General features: G+C 36.2%; 3 protein-coding genes across 5 annotated transcripts; all 3 read left to right on the top strand.

The window, feature by feature from the left end:
* Window positions 1-858: 858 nt before the first annotated feature.
* LOC121981823 (COP1-interacting protein 7-like) lies at window positions 859-10,695 on the top strand. Of its 2 annotated transcripts, XM_042534571.1 has the most exons (14): window positions 860-1,116; window positions 1,238-1,470; window positions 2,580-2,759; window positions 2,919-3,039; window positions 3,108-3,147; window positions 4,127-4,179; window positions 4,611-4,669; window positions 5,267-5,419; window positions 5,499-5,719; window positions 5,859-7,423; window positions 8,052-8,954; window positions 9,363-9,714; window positions 10,219-10,281; window positions 10,412-10,695. In XM_042534571.1, the coding sequence occupies exons 2-14, from the start codon at window positions 1,412-1,414 to the stop codon at window positions 10,480-10,482; spliced, it is 3,840 nt and encodes a 1,279-aa protein (XP_042390505.1). In that variant the 5' UTR covers window positions 860-1,116; window positions 1,238-1,411; the 3' UTR covers window positions 10,483-10,695. The 2 variants fall into 2 exon arrangements, 1 of the variants encoding a protein (XP_042390505.1); XR_006111941.1 differs by lacking the exon at window positions 9,363-9,714 and having other exon boundaries at window positions 859-1,116.
* A 553-nt stretch (window positions 10,696-11,248) lies between these two features.
* Window positions 11,249-16,317, top strand: LOC121981824. Its single transcript, XM_042534572.1, has 2 exons — window positions 11,249-12,775; window positions 16,015-16,317. Exon 1 carries the CDS (start codon window positions 11,340-11,342, stop codon window positions 12,708-12,710), a length of 1,371 nt encoding a protein of 456 aa, XP_042390506.1. The 5' UTR covers window positions 11,249-11,339; the 3' UTR covers window positions 12,711-12,775; window positions 16,015-16,317.
* Window positions 16,318-17,000: 683 nt separating this feature from the next.
* On the top strand, window positions 17,001-20,233 carry LOC121981825 (succinate dehydrogenase subunit 3-2, mitochondrial-like). Of its 2 annotated transcripts, none has more exons than XM_042534573.1 (3): window positions 17,001-17,132; window positions 17,511-17,571; window positions 19,586-20,233. In XM_042534573.1, the coding sequence occupies exons 2-3, from the start codon at window positions 17,517-17,519 to the stop codon at window positions 19,930-19,932; spliced, it is 402 nt and encodes a 133-aa protein (XP_042390507.1). In that variant the 5' UTR covers window positions 17,001-17,132; window positions 17,511-17,516; the 3' UTR covers window positions 19,933-20,233. The 2 variants fall into 2 exon arrangements, with proteins under 2 accessions (XP_042390507.1, XP_042390508.1); XM_042534574.1 differs by lacking the exon at window positions 17,001-17,132 and adding an exon at window positions 17,143-17,247.
* Window positions 20,234-20,602: the final 369 nt, after the last annotated feature.

The raw sequence follows: 20,602 nt of genomic DNA on the forward strand, positions 1-20,602 counted from the left end.
AAATGTATCAGGTTCTCGAATTCAAGACTCTGTTTGATTGATTACGAAATTGAATTTGAGCTACTAGATAAGAATTCAAATGCTTTAAATTTGATAATTTGTTTACTTGATTCGAATTGTTGTACTTTTTTGCATTTAAATATGTATAATTATTTGCAGGGATGTAAATGAATCAATGTTTACAGAACGAATTTAGTGTTTAGTTTAGTCAGAATTTATTTATGTTTGTTTAATATTAGATTAATTAAATGAATAAAATAAGTTCAAGGTCATACAAAAGAGGCAAAATGCCTCTGATGCTATTGTAGAGCGGAAGGATGTTAAGTTATCTTAGGTTTAATTCGTGTTTAATTCATAGTTATGATATATTTATAGAGATTTTTTTCTTTGAATCGTTCGTCATTAACACTTTCTAATTTACACTTTTGGCCTATGGAAAATTTATAAGATTTGGCCGATTGCCCCACTCTTGATTTGTTTACTGTCTTTTAATTAGTGCCTATTTTTTTTTTTTTTATAAAACTCATAATTTTTTAATTATCACAATCTCTAGAGATAAAAAAAATGATATTATGGAAGACAACCAGAGCCTAATAATTCTAAAAATTATATTATAAATTATGAATAATTCTAAAATATATCATTTTTTAAGTTCTAGACACTCAATTAATGTACATGTCAAAAAGTCAAATTATCTTGAAAAAGAAAGACACAATAATTAAAAAGTAATTAAAGCAAATTAAAAAAATAAAAACAATTATCCATTACCGTTCATCATTCACCCATCAACTTAATTAGTTTTTTTTTTTAAATAAAAAATATAATCTATTCCTCTACAACGTTTTTATTCCGTTCCACCGATTTCCCAGTTGTCTCAAACGAATCCAAAGCTTCTCCCTCACTTCATTCGTAACTTTATTTATTTATTTATTTTTCTCTTCTCTGCAAAGTTTCTCTTTATCATGCGTTCGCTTCTTGCTTGCATTCACTGCTATTAACCTTCGCCACCTCTTCAGGACCCTCCTCCTCCTCCTCTCTCACTTATGTCCCTAGTTACTATCGATCTTTGCAGCCGCCTTGAGGCTTGAGCGATCCGCTGTTTGCCTGAGTATTTCGGTAAGTTCCAGTATTGAAGCGCCTATTTTGAGCTATTACGCCTTTTCTTCTTCAGTTTTTTTTGTAGTAGTGCTTGGCACCATTGATCGATCTGGAAACTTAACTGTTTTTGGAAGTGTAGGTATTTTTTGCCTTTCCTTTTTTACTGAATCAGCACTACAAGCAAAAAATGAAAAAAAGGGTGGCGCCTTTTGATGGCAACCTCCTGCGAGTAAGATCTCATAGATTCTGCTAGAAGGCAGCCAGCGGGGACGGGAGTGGAGTAGGAGAGGGACCAAAGCACTTGATTTTTAAAATGAGGTCGGAAACTAGACTAGATTCGGTGGTCTTCCAGCTTACACCTACTCGTACCAGGTATGACGCCAAATCCTTATCAACGCCTCTATTTCTTGTTCGATACTGAGGGATAGATCGATGGATTTATATAGAAAGACCAGATGTCCGAGAGTGTGAAAATTTGAGATCTTGAACCAAAAAAGTGATATCTAAAGATTTGATAATGGATGCATTTTATTTCTTGGTGGAAGGCTACTTTGATGCCGGAATTACTTAATACGATATGTTTCATAAAGAGACTGAGAGTACTCTTCTCAATCAAGATTGACACTTTCCTGTTTTTCATGTGCAATGGATAAGAATTGACCTGTGATTTTTTTATTTGGTGATGGTAGTGGTGTTTCCCTTTCCAACTAGCTGGTATGAGTGTGATATCATTTTGATTTGTGTGCATGCCTCTGCTGTAGACACTTCTACAATTCTTTTATACGTAGGCTTGAATAAATCACTGTGAGGTGGTTGTGAACTTCAGCAAGAATACATTGCTGACCATGTCAATTGGGATAATTGGAATGAGCTCTACCTCAATTTAGCATGCTATTAGAGTTAGGCTAGTATCTTTAGAGTCATGATGAACATGGGATGACATGTTAAAGCTAGGATGATCCATTCTGTGCCATGGAAGATTGTCTATATATTAGAAGGCTGTCCCAATCTTAAGTAACAAATTATTTTGAGATGCGATGGACTCCCAATGCAATTTAATAGTCAAGAGGGAGGACGCACAATTCAATCCAAGATGTAAACTGCCAAGGAACACATATGAGGATCTCTTGGTAGAAGATGTGAAACTTAGAGGTGGAGTTTTATCCTCTCATTCTCACATCCTACACTTCTTAACGTGCCCTTCAGAACCAACATCTCTAGAGGTAAATCACTTATTCTTATACCCCATGTTAATCCCACAAGCGAGCCAAATTCAATCCAAAATGTAAAATGCCAAGGCGCATGTGGGGATCTCTTAGAATTTAAGCATTCTTAAGGACCCTCAATTTGTGATGTGAGATTTTGACGTAGGGTTTTATCCTATCCTTCTCGCTTTGTGCTCCCTTTAACAATGGTCTCTTGAAATTTTATCTCTAGCCTCTGTTTTTCTACTCTCTTTAACAATAGTCTTCTTTCATCAGGTTTGATTTGGTAATAATATCAAATAATAAGAAAGAGAAACTTGCATCTGGCTTGTTGAGTCCATTTCTTGCCCATTTGAAGACCGCCCAGGATCAGATTGACAAGGGGGGCTATTCCATAATCCTTGAACCAGACCCACAAGTTGGTGCAGCATGGTTCACAAAACTCACTGTGGAGAGGTAAGGAAAAATTCTATGAGGTTTGCACCCTCACAAAAGTTCCTATGTAATAACTATTTTTTCCTTCGTTCTTTGTGTAACCTATATATACTCCATGATATAGCAGCAGCATGTGGTTGAAAGTTAACTGAGTCAAACATTGAGCTTTAATATTTACAGATTTGTTCGTTTTGTGAGCCAACCTGAGGTTCTGGAGCGTGTGACTACTATAGAGTCTGAAATCTTGCAGATTGAGAATGCAATTGCCATCCAGGGCAATGATAATTTTGGCTTGAGAACTGTATGTCGATTTGGTCATTTTATGTTATCATTAAAACTTGTATGGCAATCTGTTTTTTTTTTTGGCAGGTGGCTGATCAACCGATTAAACCAGTAGAGTCCACTCGAGGTACCTTAGGCCGAACTGATGAATTCATTTACCTTAGAGATTCATTCCTTGTTAACTAGACTCTTTTTAGTTAAAAAAATACATTTATCTAGGTGACTAGATATCTCTAAATTTTCCTCTTAGAATTTTTTTTTTCCCCGAAAGGGATTGCGATGTCGGTCTATGGAATCATGGGCTTACTCATCAGCATAGTTACCTGATGTACAATTTTGTGCAGTGTAGGTAGCATTTATGTCCATTTCAACAAAGTTGGAGGTGCCAACTGTGTTGGATTCGTTTTGGCGTGGTTTGGCTTGTTCGTGCAGTGCTTGACACTGCTGACCCTTAGATCATGTTTGGCATTGGGTCGCAATCTCTGTGCTTGATCCACCCACCATATTTTTCTATATAAATTATAATAGTAGTTCTTGTTATTGAATGTTTTTAATAATTAGTAAAAATATAATTTATAATGGTATTTATTCTATTTTTGGATTTTTAGTAGAACTAGAATAATTAAATTTTAAAAAAAAAACTTGTCTGACTCAACCCAACCTTGCATTTGTGGTGAGTTGGATCCTAAGTAATTGGGTCTAAGATAGGCACGGCTTGAACTGTTGTTGTCTGGGACTGACCTGACGCATATTTTCATGGCTTGAAATGAAGCTGACACCTCCAGGCATAGTGAGTATTTTCTTTAGGTATTTCCTTGGAATAAATCATTCATCTCTCCATTGGACAGGAAGATGAACTTCCAAGTAAATATCACACATTGATTATCTCCTTTCAAGGGTGTGTGCTGACACATGTATTGTGTGTGTTAACATTGCCTTGGTCTTTACCATCAAACTTGATTTTTATAAGAGTTAGGCGTTTGAATTACTTATTTTCCTTGTTGATCCTCATCATAAAATTTACCAATCGTGCTTCCATTTTGATTCAGATTGGTTCCACTACTCTTGGATATTCTAACGTGCTACTATTTCTTGATTTTGGCTAGGCGTGAAGACTTCAGTTGGTATTGATGCAGAAAAGGCAATAGTTCTATACAAGGTATGGTTTGATGCAACCACAAACATCTTTTCTCCATGATATCCATGTGCATACGAAATAGTTGTATGGATTAGAAGAGCAAATACAAAAGTTAATCCCTCTATTTAATAAATATTGATAAAATAACATATGATACATCACCAAATTGTCACTAAAGATCAACAAAGATAAAATTTTGATATGTCATATCGAGATTAGTATTTTCTTTTTCTTCTTATTTTGAACTCTTAGAACGTATATCAACATTCATCTACTAAATTGCATCAGAAAATTGAGATTTCAGAAAGTATCTGAATATTCAAGAAATGTGTGTCAGTATGAACTTGACAGATCACATTTTTTTTAAATGCAACCGCCCACTTTTCTACCAACAAATATATATTTGTGTATATATACCTAGTGTTCTTCTTTCAGATGTGTTTCTTTTGCAGCCTGGATCACAACCGAATCTACCAGAATCAAATGGATCCATCACACAGGAGAACTCAAAGTATGAGCTACTTAAAATGCGCTTACATTTTGCTGTCCTTTTGACTACATTTTACTTGTACTCCAACAATAGTAGGAGCTTTGCCAAAGGTATGATGGTAAGCTATGTTGCCTTGTCATCCAATGTATTGATTTGGATCACAAAATAATATATAACAGATAAGAAAAGAAGGCACATAGTTTAATATCATGATCATAATGTCAATAGCCCCCACGACAGTTGGTGCATGCAAAGATGTTGTTGCCAATAGGTCTGGGGTTGATTTCCAATGGGTGCGGAATGCCCTGTTGGTTGCCTCAATCCCTCTTTGCATGTGCTGTTGTTGCCTCAATCCCTCTTTGCATGTGCTGTTGTTGCTGGGCGAATTTACCTCCCTTATGGGGGGGTCACCCTGGAGGGGCCGCCGAGGTGAGGGTTTCACCTTTGCTGACAATGATCATAATGTCAATAGAAGAATAAATCTGTTCCACCAGTAGTTTAATATCTTCTGTGAATTTATTAACTGCTATAAGAAGGGTTTTATCTAGTAGTATTTTGGTTATCTTCACTAAATTGTATGAGAATTTTAGCATTATACCTTGCTTAATTTTTCTGCAGAGTTCAACTTCTGAGGGTGCTTGAGACCCGCAAAATGATTTTACGGAAAGAACAGGGAATGGCATTTGCACGAACTGAAGCAGCTGGCTTTGACATGGATAAATTGGTAGATTTGATATCATTTGCTGAGAGTTTTGGTGCCTCACGTTTAAAGTAAGTTTTGCCTCTGTTGAGCAGTATCTTTGTGCAATACTGCTGATTTGTAATTCCAATTCTTCCATCTTTTAAATAGGGAGGCCTGCATAGGATTAAGGGAGCTATGGAAGAAGAAGCATGATACCGGACAATGGTTTGAAGTTGAAGCAGCAGCTGCAATGTCCATTCAGCCAGAATTTTCTACCTTGAATGCATCAGGCATTGTGTTTGCAGCAGAAGCTATGACACAAAAAGATTATGTGGATCCACACTCTCTTTCTGGTGGTGATATGGTACTCGACATTGATGGAAAATCTGGTACTTAATCTAAACATGCAATCTGCAATTATTTGTGAATTTAATATGGCATATAAAGAAAATGTTATGATATTTTGTTGTGTGGAAAATTTTCTGAGAATATATTTTGACGTGGTAAATATTTGTTTCTTTTGCTCAGATAAACACCTTCCTGAAGATGCACAGGTGCCTGTAGGACACCAGGAACATTTTCATGGTCAATTTCAGCATCCAACTTATCCACAATGGCCTTTGCCACCTCCACCAGGTCATCCTGGCTTTCAATCTTATACCGTGCAGGGAATGCCTTGCTATCAAAACTACCCGGGGAGCATCCCATATTTCCATCCTCCCTACCATTCAGCAGAGGATTCGAGGTTGAGTAATTCTCACAGAAAGGGATCGAAAAGGCAGTCCATGGATGATAAACATACTGACACTAGGGGAAGGAGCACAAGATCACACAATGATACAGATCAAAATACTTCAGATTCTGACAAGGATGGTTCTCATGGCCATAAATCTCATAGAAGAGTTGTTAAGTCAGGAAATAAAAAGTCTAATATAGTTATCACTGCAAACCTAAATGATATCAGCTCCAAGAAGCATGGTGTAGGACAATCTGAAAGCGAATCACAATCTACATCTGAATCTGAAGCTGAAGATTTACAATCTGATATGCAAGAAAGCAAGCACAAGCACTTTGCTGAGACTTCCAAGAAAGAAGTTGGTCAAATTAAAACTGCACAGTATTCAGATGCCTATAGCAATGACAAAGTTGCAGATGGAGAGGAGACAGATTCTGGAAATTGGCAAGCATTTCAGAAATTCTTACTAAGAGCTGAAGAAAAATCAAGAAGAGTTGAAGAAAGCATGTTTGCAGGAGGAAAAGAGCCTCCAAGGAGAAACCAGATCAGGGATGAAGCTGATATGACTTGTCCTACTGAGTGTGGTGATTCTTGTGACCGCACAATGAGATTTGATTTAGCTAATGGGAAGGCTACACGAATGAAACAGGTACCTTTTGAAGATCCGTCGTTAGTTTCACATAATGGTAGAGTGCCAGTGGATCGCCACTTCAAGGAAATAGAAAAGAAAGGAGTATATAGGCGAATGAGCAATGATGAATTTCTGGTAAATGGAAAAGAAAAACAATTGAATAGTATGAGATATTCTGGTGCATACACTGATCATGCATATGTGCATAATGCTATTACATTGAAGAACTCTTTAAATGACATGCCAGATGAGTCCTTCGTGCTTCCTCATAGGTCAGTTTCACGGGATATTGGGTCAGACATCACTGCTATCCATATGGATTCTGAATTTTCTTTATCCTTTAGCAAAGCTGAAGAGTCATCTAATAAAATCAAAAGTCAAATTAGTTACGAACCAGAAGATGTCTCCTTGGTTACTGAACGTGGAAGGGAGATGGTATCTGTACGGCATCATCCGGCAACTGATTTTGATATCCGAATTCCTGTTCGAAATTCAGTCAAGTTACAAGTGCCTAACCCAGAGAATCCCTTAATTAATCTGAAAATAAAGAAATCGTACAAGGATAACTTCAAAGCCTCAAAGGACAGTGTGGAAAAAATGAGAAAAGATGCACTGTTGAAGAACAGGTCTTCATCTTCGAGGCTTAATCCATTAACTGAAGCACAAAAACGTGCAGAAAAGTTGCGTTCCTACAAAGCTGACCTTCAGAAAGTGAAAAGAGAAAGGGTAGTTACCATTTCATCTTATGTTAGCTAAATGGTACTTAGAATTGCTTGGGCATGAATATCTGACATGTTTATGGATCTAGGATTCTAAGTGATTGAAACAATTGTTTTCTATAGTTTTTACTACAATCACAGTGTTGTTTTGATTCAGAGTGCTGTTGGTGCGGGAGTGTATCCACATCAATATAAAGAGGATTGATAACAGAAGGATAACATCAAGTAGCTGACCACAAATAGTTGGTTCTAATACAACTTATGATATAATGAACTCTCGATTAATGTGTGTTATGTAAGTCTCCAACAAACAAAAGAAAAGATAGAGATAACTTTTAGTTAATAAAAGCTGTGGATTTTACAGCCTTAGTTTATGCCAAATTCTCTTTAGCAAAGTTCTTTATGAATCAATTTTCCTATAGTAGTTCAAATTGGGGTTAAAAGTTGAAACTATGTTCCACAATCCATTACTAGAAGTTTTATGCATTGTCCTAAGTTTAATGTTCTAGATTTAAGTTATAATTTATTGAATATTACTACATGAAATAAATGCTTACTAGTGGATAATGATTTGGCTTATATAGAGTTTGTTTACCTTTCTACTTAGTTGACTTGGGCAACTTTTTTACTTTTAGGAAGAAGAAGAGAAAAAACGTTTGGAAGCTTTAAAAAGAGAGAGACAAAAGAGAATAGCTGCAAGAAGCAATGCTGCTACTACTAAGTTACCTTTGACTGCACAACAGACAAAGGCTCGTTCATTAACAAAGACCTTGCCAAATCCTTACAAAAGTTCAAAGTTCAGTGACTCTGATCCCGTTAATTCTTCACTTTTGCATAAATTTCCTATAAGAACCTCCTCAACTGGTGCCATTTTCTCCCAGAAGGCCACTAAACCCAGTAGATTAAATGGAAGTAAACATGGTATAACTCGATCAACGTCATCATTGCCCGTGTCAAGAAAACAAGGGTTGATGGCTGAAGCAAGGGCAGACTCTCTTCGAATGAAGAGACTCTCAGATCCAAAAAGCAGTTACAATCAGCATCCTTCCTTAGTGAAATCTATATCTGCTAATCGATTTCGTAAGCAAAGCTCACCCGATGAATCTCAGAAAAAGATTACTGCCATTATGCAACTCGACAAGAGAAAGACAGCAACCCTACCAGAGCTTAAGATTCAAACACCAAAGACTTCAGATAGAATTGGAAAGGAATCTACCAGCAAAGGGTCAATGCAAAAGGGGACTGGAAGCAAACCTCCTCAGACTTTCGGATGTAGCAAGGAGAAATTGTCCAGTGATAATCAACCCAGCAACAGTGATGAAAATCTGGTGATTGAGAAGACTGTGGTAATGCTTGAAAACAATGTGGTGACTGCTCTGGTTGCTAGTCAGGGTGGCAAGATGTTAGACACAAAAGAAAGATCACATGGGAATGAGTCAGATAGAAGACGCACTATGATTCATCCTCCATCTTCTTCTCTTGTTTCAGCTAAACTTGAGGGTGCAGGAAAATTGGATGGGAAGCTGAGTTCCTTTGAGGTATGTTTTATTACTGTAAGGTTGCATATCTTTTAGTTGGTAACAAGATAATTGATTTAGCACAATTACTCCTATTTATGTTTTCAATCTTGAGCCATACATATTGTCTTTTCTTGAATACATCATTCTTTTGAACATTAACAGCATCCGTTTCACTAGAGAGCAAAATATTCTTTTATAGTTCAGTCAGATTCTAAAGTTGTCTGGTGACATTATTGTTGATGGTTTTAATAACGAATTCTTCGTGCTAAGATGACTATGGAATGGAGAGACTTAAAAGTATTTTTGACTATTGATCCATTTACATCTCGTATTAAGACAACACACTATTATGTAATTTTGTTATTTCTTTCATCTTACATGAACCATGCATACTGACATTGGATCAACATTCCTTTTGCTCATTAGGTTGTTTCTCGCTCTAGAAATGAACCTCAGAAGTTTTCAAAGTTGACGGAACCAGAAAAATCTTATCAAGTCCCGTATGCTAGAGGAACATCATTGGATGATCCTGTTGGCACTCATTTAGGATATAACGGAGGAAAAAAGACTGTGCAAGAGTCTGTATCTAGTTTTGAAAAATTGACATTAGGGAATCATCTTGAAACATGCGAGGAGCCTGTTAGCCAGGAAAAAAAGGGTTTCATAAAGCTGTTAAAATTTGGTCGAAAGCAACACAACTTATTGGGTGAAAGCACAGATGGCTTAGACGTTTCATCTGTTGATGAACAAACAGTTGCTACTGGTTCCCCCAATGCTGGTAAGATTGCATGATTTCGCCTCGCTTGCAAGTATGGATACTTGCCTTGACAAATAATTCAATAATTACAAGTTTGTTGGGCATGATAATTTATTGAACTTTCGTAGATTGTTCTATCGAAATCATTGAGTCTTTCAACCCACTTATTTTCTTCACATTCCCTCTCTTTTTTCTGTAGCCAATTGAACTTTTTGGAATAAGTATTCATGATATACTCCTTGTAGATTTTTGTCTAAATATCCATATTGATTACTTCATGCTGTGTTTACTCGGAGGGAAGGAAATAGAAGGCAAATAAATTGGTCTGAAAGACTGTACTTTTACTGAGATGGAATTGGAGAGAGAGAAATGTTCTCACTTGCATATTTGCCTTTGTGATCATTTCCATCCATTCCATCCCAATTCAAGCAGAAGTAAAACAGAGGAAACGAATGGAACTAATTCCTTCCTCTTTTGTATTTCCTTTTTAGTAAAACAAGAGACATCAATCATTTTCTTTTTCAGGTAATTTATTGAAGAACCTCATTTCTCAAGATGGTAACCATACTGGAAGCACACCAAGTAAAGGTTGGATGTGTTTCTGAACTTTCAAGTTGTATTGATACTCATCATCTGAACTCTATTGGCCTTTTTGTATCATTTCTATTTTATTTCAATTTGGCCTGCCTTTCTCTAAAAGTCGGTGCACTTTTTGCAGCTTCTCGGTCATTTTCCTTACTTTCGCCCTTCCGAAGCAAGAGCAGCGACAAGAAACCAGCAGAGCCATAAGCCGACAGCTCTAAATTTTACGAAGTGAAGATATTATAGATGACAAGTGAGAATATCATCTGTTCTTGGTATAATATTTTTGTTTCCTAATTGTATAAAGTCTGTTTCGTCAATCTTTGTTCATATACTCATCTTTATCTGTCGGTTCGGTTGTAAACTGCAAAGGAACTATTTGTGATGTTGGTGATCATCAAATGGTAATATCTTGAAACATCCAACTTGCCTTTGTGTTGGCACAAGAACCTTAATCTTTTCGCAGATTATTTCGATGGGTTTTTGTTTGTGTTAGGGTTTGAAGTTGGTCTATCATATGAGTGTTTCTTAGTTAAGAAGACACACAACAGTGCATTCCAATTTTATTTCTAACTAATTCTTACTTTTAAAATGCTTTGAAAATATAAGTAAATAAATTCAATTAGCAAGTTATTGCATGAAACAATTGGACTGATTTGGACATTTTTTTTAGAAAAGTAGAAAAAATCATCCATTATTTAAAAAAAAAAAAAAAATCTCAGTTAGCTCTGGGATGATGGATTTTATGAAAAATTTTCATCCATCATTATATCAAAAAGTAATTATGTCTGAATGGTAATTTAAATATTACAGTATCATAGCTGACCTATATTATTTCACCCAGCACAATAAGATAAAATTATTTTTAAACATATTTACTGAAAAATTAGTTATAAAATTAATTGGTATTTATTTCATGCTGGGAGGGAAATTAATTGTAGCAAAAAAACAAAAAAGCACCCTTTTATTGAAATTGTTAAAAGGGTGCTCCTTGGAATAATCAAGAAATAGATAAAGAAAATCAACGAAGAAGCCGTCGATCGCGTCTGCTGACCGTCACGCCGATGTCGCAACCCCCCGCAGCGCTGCATCTCCGCCACGGCACCACCGCCTCCCTCCTCCGTCGCTCGTTCGCCTCCCTTCTCTTTTCGCCTTCCCTCCTCCTCGCCTCCTTCCTCCTCCTCTTCTTCCGTTCTGCTCTGCTCGCCGGCACGCTCCGGCTCTCTTCTCTCCCGGACCGCGACCCCGCCATACGCTCCCTCCTACACCGCCTCTCCTTCTCTCCCTCTTCCTCCGCTTCCTCAACCCATCCAGCTCCGCCTCCTCCCTCTTCTCCACCTCCCCACACTGCCCGCCGCCGACCCCCTTTCCTCCACCTCACCCGCCTCGGGACCCTCGATGATGACGGTCCCTTCTCAGACCCTTCCTCCTCCTCTCGCCTCGGGTCCCTCGGCCTCAACGCTTCGTTCCCTGCCCTATTTCTCCTCGGCGATGGCACCGTCGGGCAGCGGAGTTCGACCAATCCCTCCCTCAAATTTAGGGTCCCCGAGTTTGTTCCCTCGTCCCCCTTCGTATTTTCCTTCCCCGACATGGATGATCTCGTTGGCCTTGATGTAGATCGAGATCGGTTCCCCGATCTCCGGATCCTTGGCCGCGGGTTCGATCTTGATCCTCGAGATGCCACGGCGATCGTTTACCTGCTGACTCTCCTTTCCGCCACCCACGCTCTCGCCATCATTGGATTTCTCCTCACTTACACCTCCGCTCTCGGCATCGTTTTCTTCACCATCGTGACCTCCCAGCTAGGCAAGCCTGTCTCCGTCATCAATACCATCTGCTCGGGAGCGCAGTTAGGGATGCGGCGGCTCACGGGATTCGTGTTCTTGAGGTGGGCTGCGAGGGATGCTCTGATCCAGTTCCTGTGCATTTGGTTCTTTGCAGATGTGCGAGACCAGAATGTACTCTTCAAGCTATTTGTCAAAGTCAAGCTCATGCCTTTTTCACTCTCTCCAGTGAATCCATGGCCCGGTCCTTACGATGAGGCGCTATCTGGTTTCTTCTTCGTCTGGGCTCTGGTTGACACAGCAGTGTCCCTTGTGTTTGCTGTCGTCCCTTCGGTGGTTATCATGGACCATGATTTTCGGCGGCGAGGGAAGGATGTATTGAAAGAGGGTTTCTTTTTGACATCACTGATGCCAAGACAGGCCATTTGGATCAAATTATTGGAAACTCTAGTTTGTGCTTGTATGGGGAGATGGATGGCGACAGTGTTTGGCTGGAAGCTGTTTGTAACTGCTTTTCTCTCAATAGCGGAAATTTACTTCATGGTAGTTTGGATGGTCTTCTATTTTTCAGCAAGGTGCAAAGATGGAGAATTGATAGGTCGGCCATTTGGGGCAAGAGATTTGGAGGATTTTCTAAATGGCCTCAGGTGATTGGAGCTGATGAGCTAACTGAATGATTTTGTTCAGTAGCTTTCTGTGCTGTGATGCAAATTGAGGTATTACTGTTTTCTCTTCAACCAATTTGTTGTAATCACTTTCATTTTCAGGATCCTCTCCTTTTATGCAATGCTATGCTACCTGAGTTTGTCAACAAGGGGCATATTCAAATGTACAGTTTTGGGTGAAATGATTGTTCGCATATTATCCTGTGTATATATGTAGATATTAGTACAGTGTAGCTGTTAACTTTTGATCTACTGGTTTGGGTGTGCCATTGCCAACTTAAAATCACAGCATTTAAATGTTCCCAACTTTGCTAATTTGGCAAGGGTTCTTCCAAATATAATGGCGTTCTTAACTTTACATAAAGATTTTGAAGCCTTTCATTTTTTCATGTCGCGCTGATTGTCTTTCCTGAAACATACATGTGGTTCTCAATTTTGTACCAGGCAATGGGAAATATTTGGATCATTGGATATTTTTTCCTGATAGAAGTGTTTGTTTGTTCAATTGTCAGCTTCTAAAGTAATCTTTTGCTATGAGGAAAGATTAGCAAGTAGTATGTTGTTGTGTCTCAACTGAATTACTCCTCTTTATCATACTTTTGAGAACATCTATGCGGACCTTCTGGTGTAAATAATTGTACATCAAGGATAATTCAATGGTGTTTTCAGGGTTGGTGTCTTTTTTTATTTCTTTTTTTCTTTATGATTACACTGAACAGGAGTTTCTCAGTACTTTATATATCGTTATTTGTTTTATTTCTTAACCTTTGAGATTGTCATCTTTGAAATCTTACTGTAAAACCGTATTCTGTCATCCATGAAAATTTTAAAAATTCATGCTTTCTCTTTGTGTTCATCCCTCTCCCTGGAAATCCTTCAGAGCAAAGAAATACAAAATGTTGTGGAAAGAATACAAATTGTGAACTTTTCATTTTACTTGTAGAAAGATTACAGTAGATAAGAGTTATGTGAACCATTCCTCCTAGGAAAGCAACACCAACCACCAGGGTTGATTGCATAAATACAATACAGATGACTTCCTACTCTTGTAATAAATTGCAATAAGAAATCCATTTGTTAGCATGACTTCCTACTCTTGTATATTGGCTAGCATGTTCATTTTGACTAATGGATGATAAGTAATATTTTTTTGTGAATATCAAAGCGACAAGGCTCTGGCTGACAAGGCATTTTTTCTCTTTCAACTTTGCAGTCTAGGTACTTCTTGAGTGCAAAATGTAAGACTGAAATTAACTAAAATGTGAAGCGAACCTTTCACTATCACTTTTAGGTTAAGAATGGACTGTTTACAACTTGATAGGAACAAAGAAAACAACAGAGAACTTGAAAGAACTATACAGCAATAATTAAAAGAACATAACTTGTCACTTTGATCATTAAGAGGCATGATTGATCACTATTTGTTATTAACCTGAAATGTGGGCAGCAACTTTTGGTTGATGTGCCTGCCAGATTTCAGCATCTGACAATTACATTCTGTTCGTTCATTTTTTGAAACTTAGTAAATGATAGATGAATTTTAGCATTCAAATGAACAAGTTTAATATCTTACACGAGATGCTGATTGAAATTATTTGAAGTATGTACCTTGGTTGATTAAGTAGGATAAATCAATAACTGAATAGTTAATGAAACAGAAAAAAGTAATATTTTTAGAGAAAGAGGGAACACTAGTGAATAAAACTCCATAAACTTATTGCTATCCAGAGTTTTGAACTTTTGATGTCAACTTGGTTTCGAAGTGAAGTAAATAGTACTCTTTTGTTTATTGTAATTTATGGATAGAATGGACCTTATTCTTTGTATATCTGTAACATATACAGATTTTGATATTCCAATAAAACTGTGAATCTCAGGTCTTTAGTTATATGGCCTGACATTCTATGCGATTTTGTTGCATCTTTTTGTGCCAATAAAGAACTCGTGACAATCTACTTATAAATAAATTTTACTTGTAAATTAAACTTAGAGAGGTAAATGTAACTGACAATAATGCTATATATATATATATATATATATATATATATATATATATATATATAAAGGTGGCCCTAGGGAATTGACCCTGATAATTTCTCCATTTGAACGAAAATCATGTAAAACAATATTAAACTAGCGATCTTTTTCTTTTGAAGTATTTTTTATATTAGAGAATTAATTAAGCATTCCAAAATTCACTATTCTAAAATTAGCGTATTCGATAAATGGTTGGGTTAGATGGCATACCCTGTCATCATATCTACACTTCTGATTTTTTTTTTTTTTTTTCTCTTTCTAATTTGTGATTGTGAGTGCATTCGTTTACTTGGTCATGCCCACTATTATAGCTCAATGAACTATCAATCTTCACTATATATTTCGTACTACAATACTATATGTTTCCACGGAGGCAAACTGGAGTCATATCATTGCAGCATCTCTCTCTTAAAGATTAGTGTAATTGCTTGATGTCTTCCCAAGAACATCCTGTTTGAGTGTTAATTCTAAATGAGGGAACATGGATATCTGTGTTTTCGAGGTTTATAACTGATAACTGTGATTTTCTACGATCATATTGTTTTTAGATTTTTAGCAGTTTTTGAATAGAATAGTTGTAGGTCTCTTTATAACCTGGTATAAGTGCAATCCTATTATAGCGTAATTATTTTCCCTCCAGCTTCAGATTTTTTTTTTTTAAAATAATTCTCTTGTCTTCCATCTTACCTACATCCAGACATATCAGCTGCCGACGTCTGATATGATTAATTAATAATTAATTTACTTGACGGCCATATGCCAATGCTTGTTGCTTTGAATAATGGCCCCGGGCTATGGTGTTATGGTAAGATATTCATGTTGTCACACAGGTATTTATAGTTTGATCCTCAGTTATGATATATTTGTAGGAATTTTTCCTCCAAATGAGAGGAGCAATTAAAGGATATTGTGCTCTTAGATTGGTTGTCACGCGTACTTCCCGATTTATTTTGATGGTCGGTGGAAAAATTTTATTTACTCTGATGGTCGGTAGAAAAATTCTATGAGACCCGATCGATCATCCCAATTATAGTCAATAAAACTAATTAGGTTTATCAATTTTTTTACTGCTTTGAATGATGAACAGAAGCCAAATTATGCATGTTTAAGAGCAGTCTTTAATCTCAAGTTATTCCTGACATGACACGAACTACTCTTCCCGTTCATGTAAAATAAATTGTCAACTATTAGGAATTAGCTACTTTCTTATTTACTTTGCCATGGTTGAAATGGGAGATCTTTTAACATTGCAGCTGCTGCTTATGATCCAGAGCAATGGCACTAAACCTACACATGGTTTGTTGTTTGCACTTGCTGCACTAGTGTGAGGATTTCATCAATGAAATAGTTTAGCTAGACTAGTTGGAGAGTTGTTTACTTGTTTGTACATAGAGACACTTTTTTCTGGGTAAACAGTTTAGCCATCCTGTGAGTTCATGTCAGTTCACTAGAGGAACATATATATAATTTGTGGAAGGATATATTGTTTGAGGCAGGCATCCTAAATATACCAGATACATAAAAAAGAGATTTTTATACTGAATATCATGCCAAAAGTTTTTCTCACACTTTGAGCTTTTCTATCTATTGTAATTTTTTTGTTCTTTGATTCTATATGTTTTAGCAGGTTATTTAAGCAAGTCTTGTGTTACCTGGCTAGTTTATATCATCCTGTGTGGTGGATTCATTTGTCATATTTTATATATATATATATATATATATATATATATATATATATATATATATATTAGTTTGATATGCTGGACGCGCGTGGGCGACATATAGGCGTCTCTCACGCGCGGAGGCTCCTCCCCGCGTGAGAGGCGCTTTTGTTTTTTGACAATGCCATTTATAATTTTTTTTACAATCGTTACTATATTTCACTCAATTTTTAAGTTTTTCCTTTTACACCCATTTAATTGGTGCCTGTTATATTTAAAATTACGACAAAATTGATGCTTCCCTTTTACTTTTTATTTTTTTTAATGAAATGAAATTATAGAATGTTTTCAATATTAAAAATAATTTCAAACCACTATGTCTCTATTTCTCCCTGATATAAATTTTAAAAAATATAATTGAAGTTAATTTTTCGTTGGACTTTTAAGAAATTTTAATTTAGATTTATAAAATCAGTTAATAATTTTTTAAATGTACTATTAATAGCCACGTTAACCTTTAAATGGTAAAAAATTAGAAATTTAGACTACATTTATAATAGATTAGAAAAAAAGATATTTTAGATTTCAAAAATTAAAAGTTAATTATAAATTAATTAAAAATAAACGAGTTAAGGCATAAATTGAACCGTCTCCGCCTCACGCCCTCAGCCTCACGCGACTCCGCTGGCAAGAGAAAAGGTTCTCGCGGGGTAAGTTCCTCTTCTTCTTCGCACAATCTCCGTGTTTGTTCGATCTTTGTTCTCATGTCAAGTCTGGAGGATTTCCATTTTGAATAGGACGAAAACTTCGCCGATCCATAGATAGGTCAACCTAATAACTCCGATCTCGAATCGAATGATTCCTTTTTTTTTTTTTTTTTTTTTTTTTTTTTTTTTTTTTTTTCTGAGGATAGAGTTCATGGGCATATGATGGTTCATCCGAGATCTACGATCCTGATCCCACTCGGCTGATACGGATCAGGATCGGCCGATTTTTCCAAGTAGTTACTTTCTCGTGTTTGTGTCCTCGCATACACTTTATCAGTGAAGATCATGAAATTTGATATTAACTTATATATTGCTTAACAGGGAAAAATGGAGAAGAATGCTCGTTTTGCAGTTCATGCAGATTCTTCTTTTGCTCTTCGGGGTATGTTTTTTATAACCTAGACGAACTTGTAGGCATAGGTGGCTTATGGTTTTGCCATGTTGGATTAATCATTCTTTTTCTTTTGAACTCTTGATTTTTCAATGCATGCTTATGCTATTATTGTTCCTTTGCCGATTAAGTCCATTGGGTGCATATGAGAAGTATCTTTCAGATTTTCTTCTCAGTGTAATATAAATATTGTATTCTAAAAGAAAATAAAAATCGGAGTCTATATATTTAGATGATTAGCTTACTCTTAGCCAAACAGGAAGTGATAACCGATGGTTAACATTCAATTCCAATTTTTTCATGCTGCATAACACACCTTATGCATTTTATAAATTTCCAAATAAAGGTGGATGGCGTTTATACAAACAATCATATTCATAATAATTTTGGTTTCCATCATTTTAAATGACATGCTATATGAATCCTTGGATTGTGCAATTATGGCAAGAATGAAAAAAAAAGGTTTGAAAATAGAATAAAGTTTTAAACTTTTAATTACAAGGAAAACTTCTAACTATACGACATCTAGTATCTACTAAGTACTGAGTTTGTGACTATCAAACTGCATTAAATTGCTTATCTGTTTAGTTAGAAAGAAAATAATTACTTGTATTGGGAATATAGCATTTCTATTAATCGATGCCCCATGGCTAGATTTGATCATTATTTGAGCAACACTGCAACTTTTAGAATGTATTCTTGTTTTTTTTATCACTTTGATGGGTTTCTGAAAAATTATTACTATTTTCTTTTTATTTTCTGGCAAAGGATAAGCTCAGGAGAGATTTCTTGTATGAGCTTTTTAAGAAACGGACTGCAATTATTAATCATATAATTTAAAACATCTATTATGTTCAATAATTGAACACCCACTACATGCTTTTGTCAGTTTAAATAGTTTTTTAAGGAAAAAGGTAAGAGTCAATGCACTAATTGATTATTGAACACTGACAAGAAGGATTAGTTTTTTGAAATGTTCCTGTATACCCAGTTGGAGGGGGAAGGAGAGGATTTGATATCCTACCATTTATTTACCCATGCAGAGAGGGCAGAGTAGATGCAGGTTGATTAGATCAAAATACTCCAACTCAGGAGTATTACTAGATAAAGATCTTTTAAAATAAATAGGTATGTTTGTCTTTTCGCCCACTTTTGGGAAGATGAACTCGACTTCCTTTTTGGACACTGCAGAAGCAGAAGCCAACTCTGCACCTTCTGCTGTCAAAATAGTGGAAATAAATAGCAGTAAAAGTCATCATAGTTCAACCTCCACTCCTTAGAAGTTAATGTATGTTGATGGACAAGGTATTTTAACTTTGCAATTCCTTCCTATTAATTTTCTTTTTATTTGCTACAATGGTAAATGAGAATAGAGTGTTTATGTTAAAAAACCATTTTATATTGGCATAATTGTTTTGATTTTTAAATCTTTTCAACTTGTATTTTTATTTTCTTCATAATGAAAAACCAGAGATGGGTTAAAATGCTATTTGAAATTTCCATTTTTCTAGATTTATGGTATATTATGGAACTAGTTTCTCTTCATCAATTTCTTCCTTGGGGTTGTGATAGATCATAACATCTTTTGATCTCAAAAATTTCTTCTAGAATTTTAGGAAATGACTTTGGAATTTCAGTATGTTTAGTTACATGAAATGGAGAGAACTTTTTTGCTCCTTGTGTACAATTATACCTATTAATTGATGCAGGCATATTCGTTATGGATGTAATTATTTTAAGTACATTTACTTTGCGTGTTGTGTTATATTCTATCTTCTTATCAAACAATTATATCTCAATGGTTGTTTCACATTTTAACGGCCTATTAATTTCTCTCTACTTTGTCCTCTTTTAATATGTATTAGAACTCTTACTCCTTTATACCGACAATTTACATGATTTGCATCAGGGAACTTTGATGGCGTTGGCTTTGTGTGTCAATATCTCTTAGGATGCATACCTTATCATTGTTATGGTCTCTGACAAGGTTTTCAAAAATATGCAGGTTTTCTCAGTGGTACTTCAGGATACCCAAAGATGGAGAGTCTTCACCAGAAGCTACCTAATAGCTGCCAAAGTTTATCAAAATTCCTCCATGGCTCTAGTTTTATGGTGGAGCCTCGGCCAACTATCTCTGCCTATGGACGCCGATCTATACATGTGACCCACTCCTTATCTGAAGCAACGAGAGGGGTTGTCTCGAACCGCCCCTTGTCCCCTCATCTCCCAGTCAAGAAGCCACAGTTGCGTGCCACATTTTCAATATCCCACAGGATATTTGGAGCTTCTCTGACATCTGCTATTTTGTTGATCCCGATAGCATGGAAGTTCAGTCTTCTGCTCGACGTATAAAGCAGAAGTTGTCATAACTTTTGTTGTCGGTGCAAGCTCCGTTACCGCCTTAGAAATGAATAATTCCCCAAATAAAGGACCAGCCGAGGAGTAAGTTCCAAATGCATCTATCATTCATTATTCGAGTGTGAATTTTTTTTGATCTTCCAGACGTTGCAGTGTCCATTGACTGTTGTTCTGATGATATTCCACTTGACTTAACCTCTGCTTGTAGAAAAGGCTGGAGGTTTTCAGACTAATTCTTATGCTTAAAACTGTAAACAGTTGATTGCACTTCTCTTTAATTTACTTGTTCATGAGATGCGCTTTTATCCAATGAAGCTAGGAAACAAATATACATTGATCCCGAAGTTTAGAGATAGTCTCAAGCAGTAACTCTGAAACAATGTTCATGTTTGTAATTGTTGTTCAGCTGTTATTTTTTTCCCCTATTATATTGATGTACACTTGAGCTTCTGAATGATCAAGCGAGAATCATATATAGAGATTTTTTGTTCCCTATTATCCTGTTGTTATCATTGTCACTTGCCACATGCAGTTGCTAAGAGTAATCTTCTTCACCATAGAGTTTCCTGAAACACAAAAACAAAAAAACAAAAATTGTCAAAATTCGAAGTGCACGCACACATATCGAAGAAAATTGCCCTCGTGCTGCAATTTTGTTAAGAAA

The sequence above is a fragment of the Zingiber officinale genome, chromosome 5A, assembly GCF_018446385.1.
Source record: "Zingiber officinale cultivar Zhangliang chromosome 5A, Zo_v1.1, whole genome shotgun sequence".
Taxonomy (NCBI): Eukaryota; Viridiplantae; Streptophyta; class Magnoliopsida; order Zingiberales; family Zingiberaceae; genus Zingiber; species Zingiber officinale.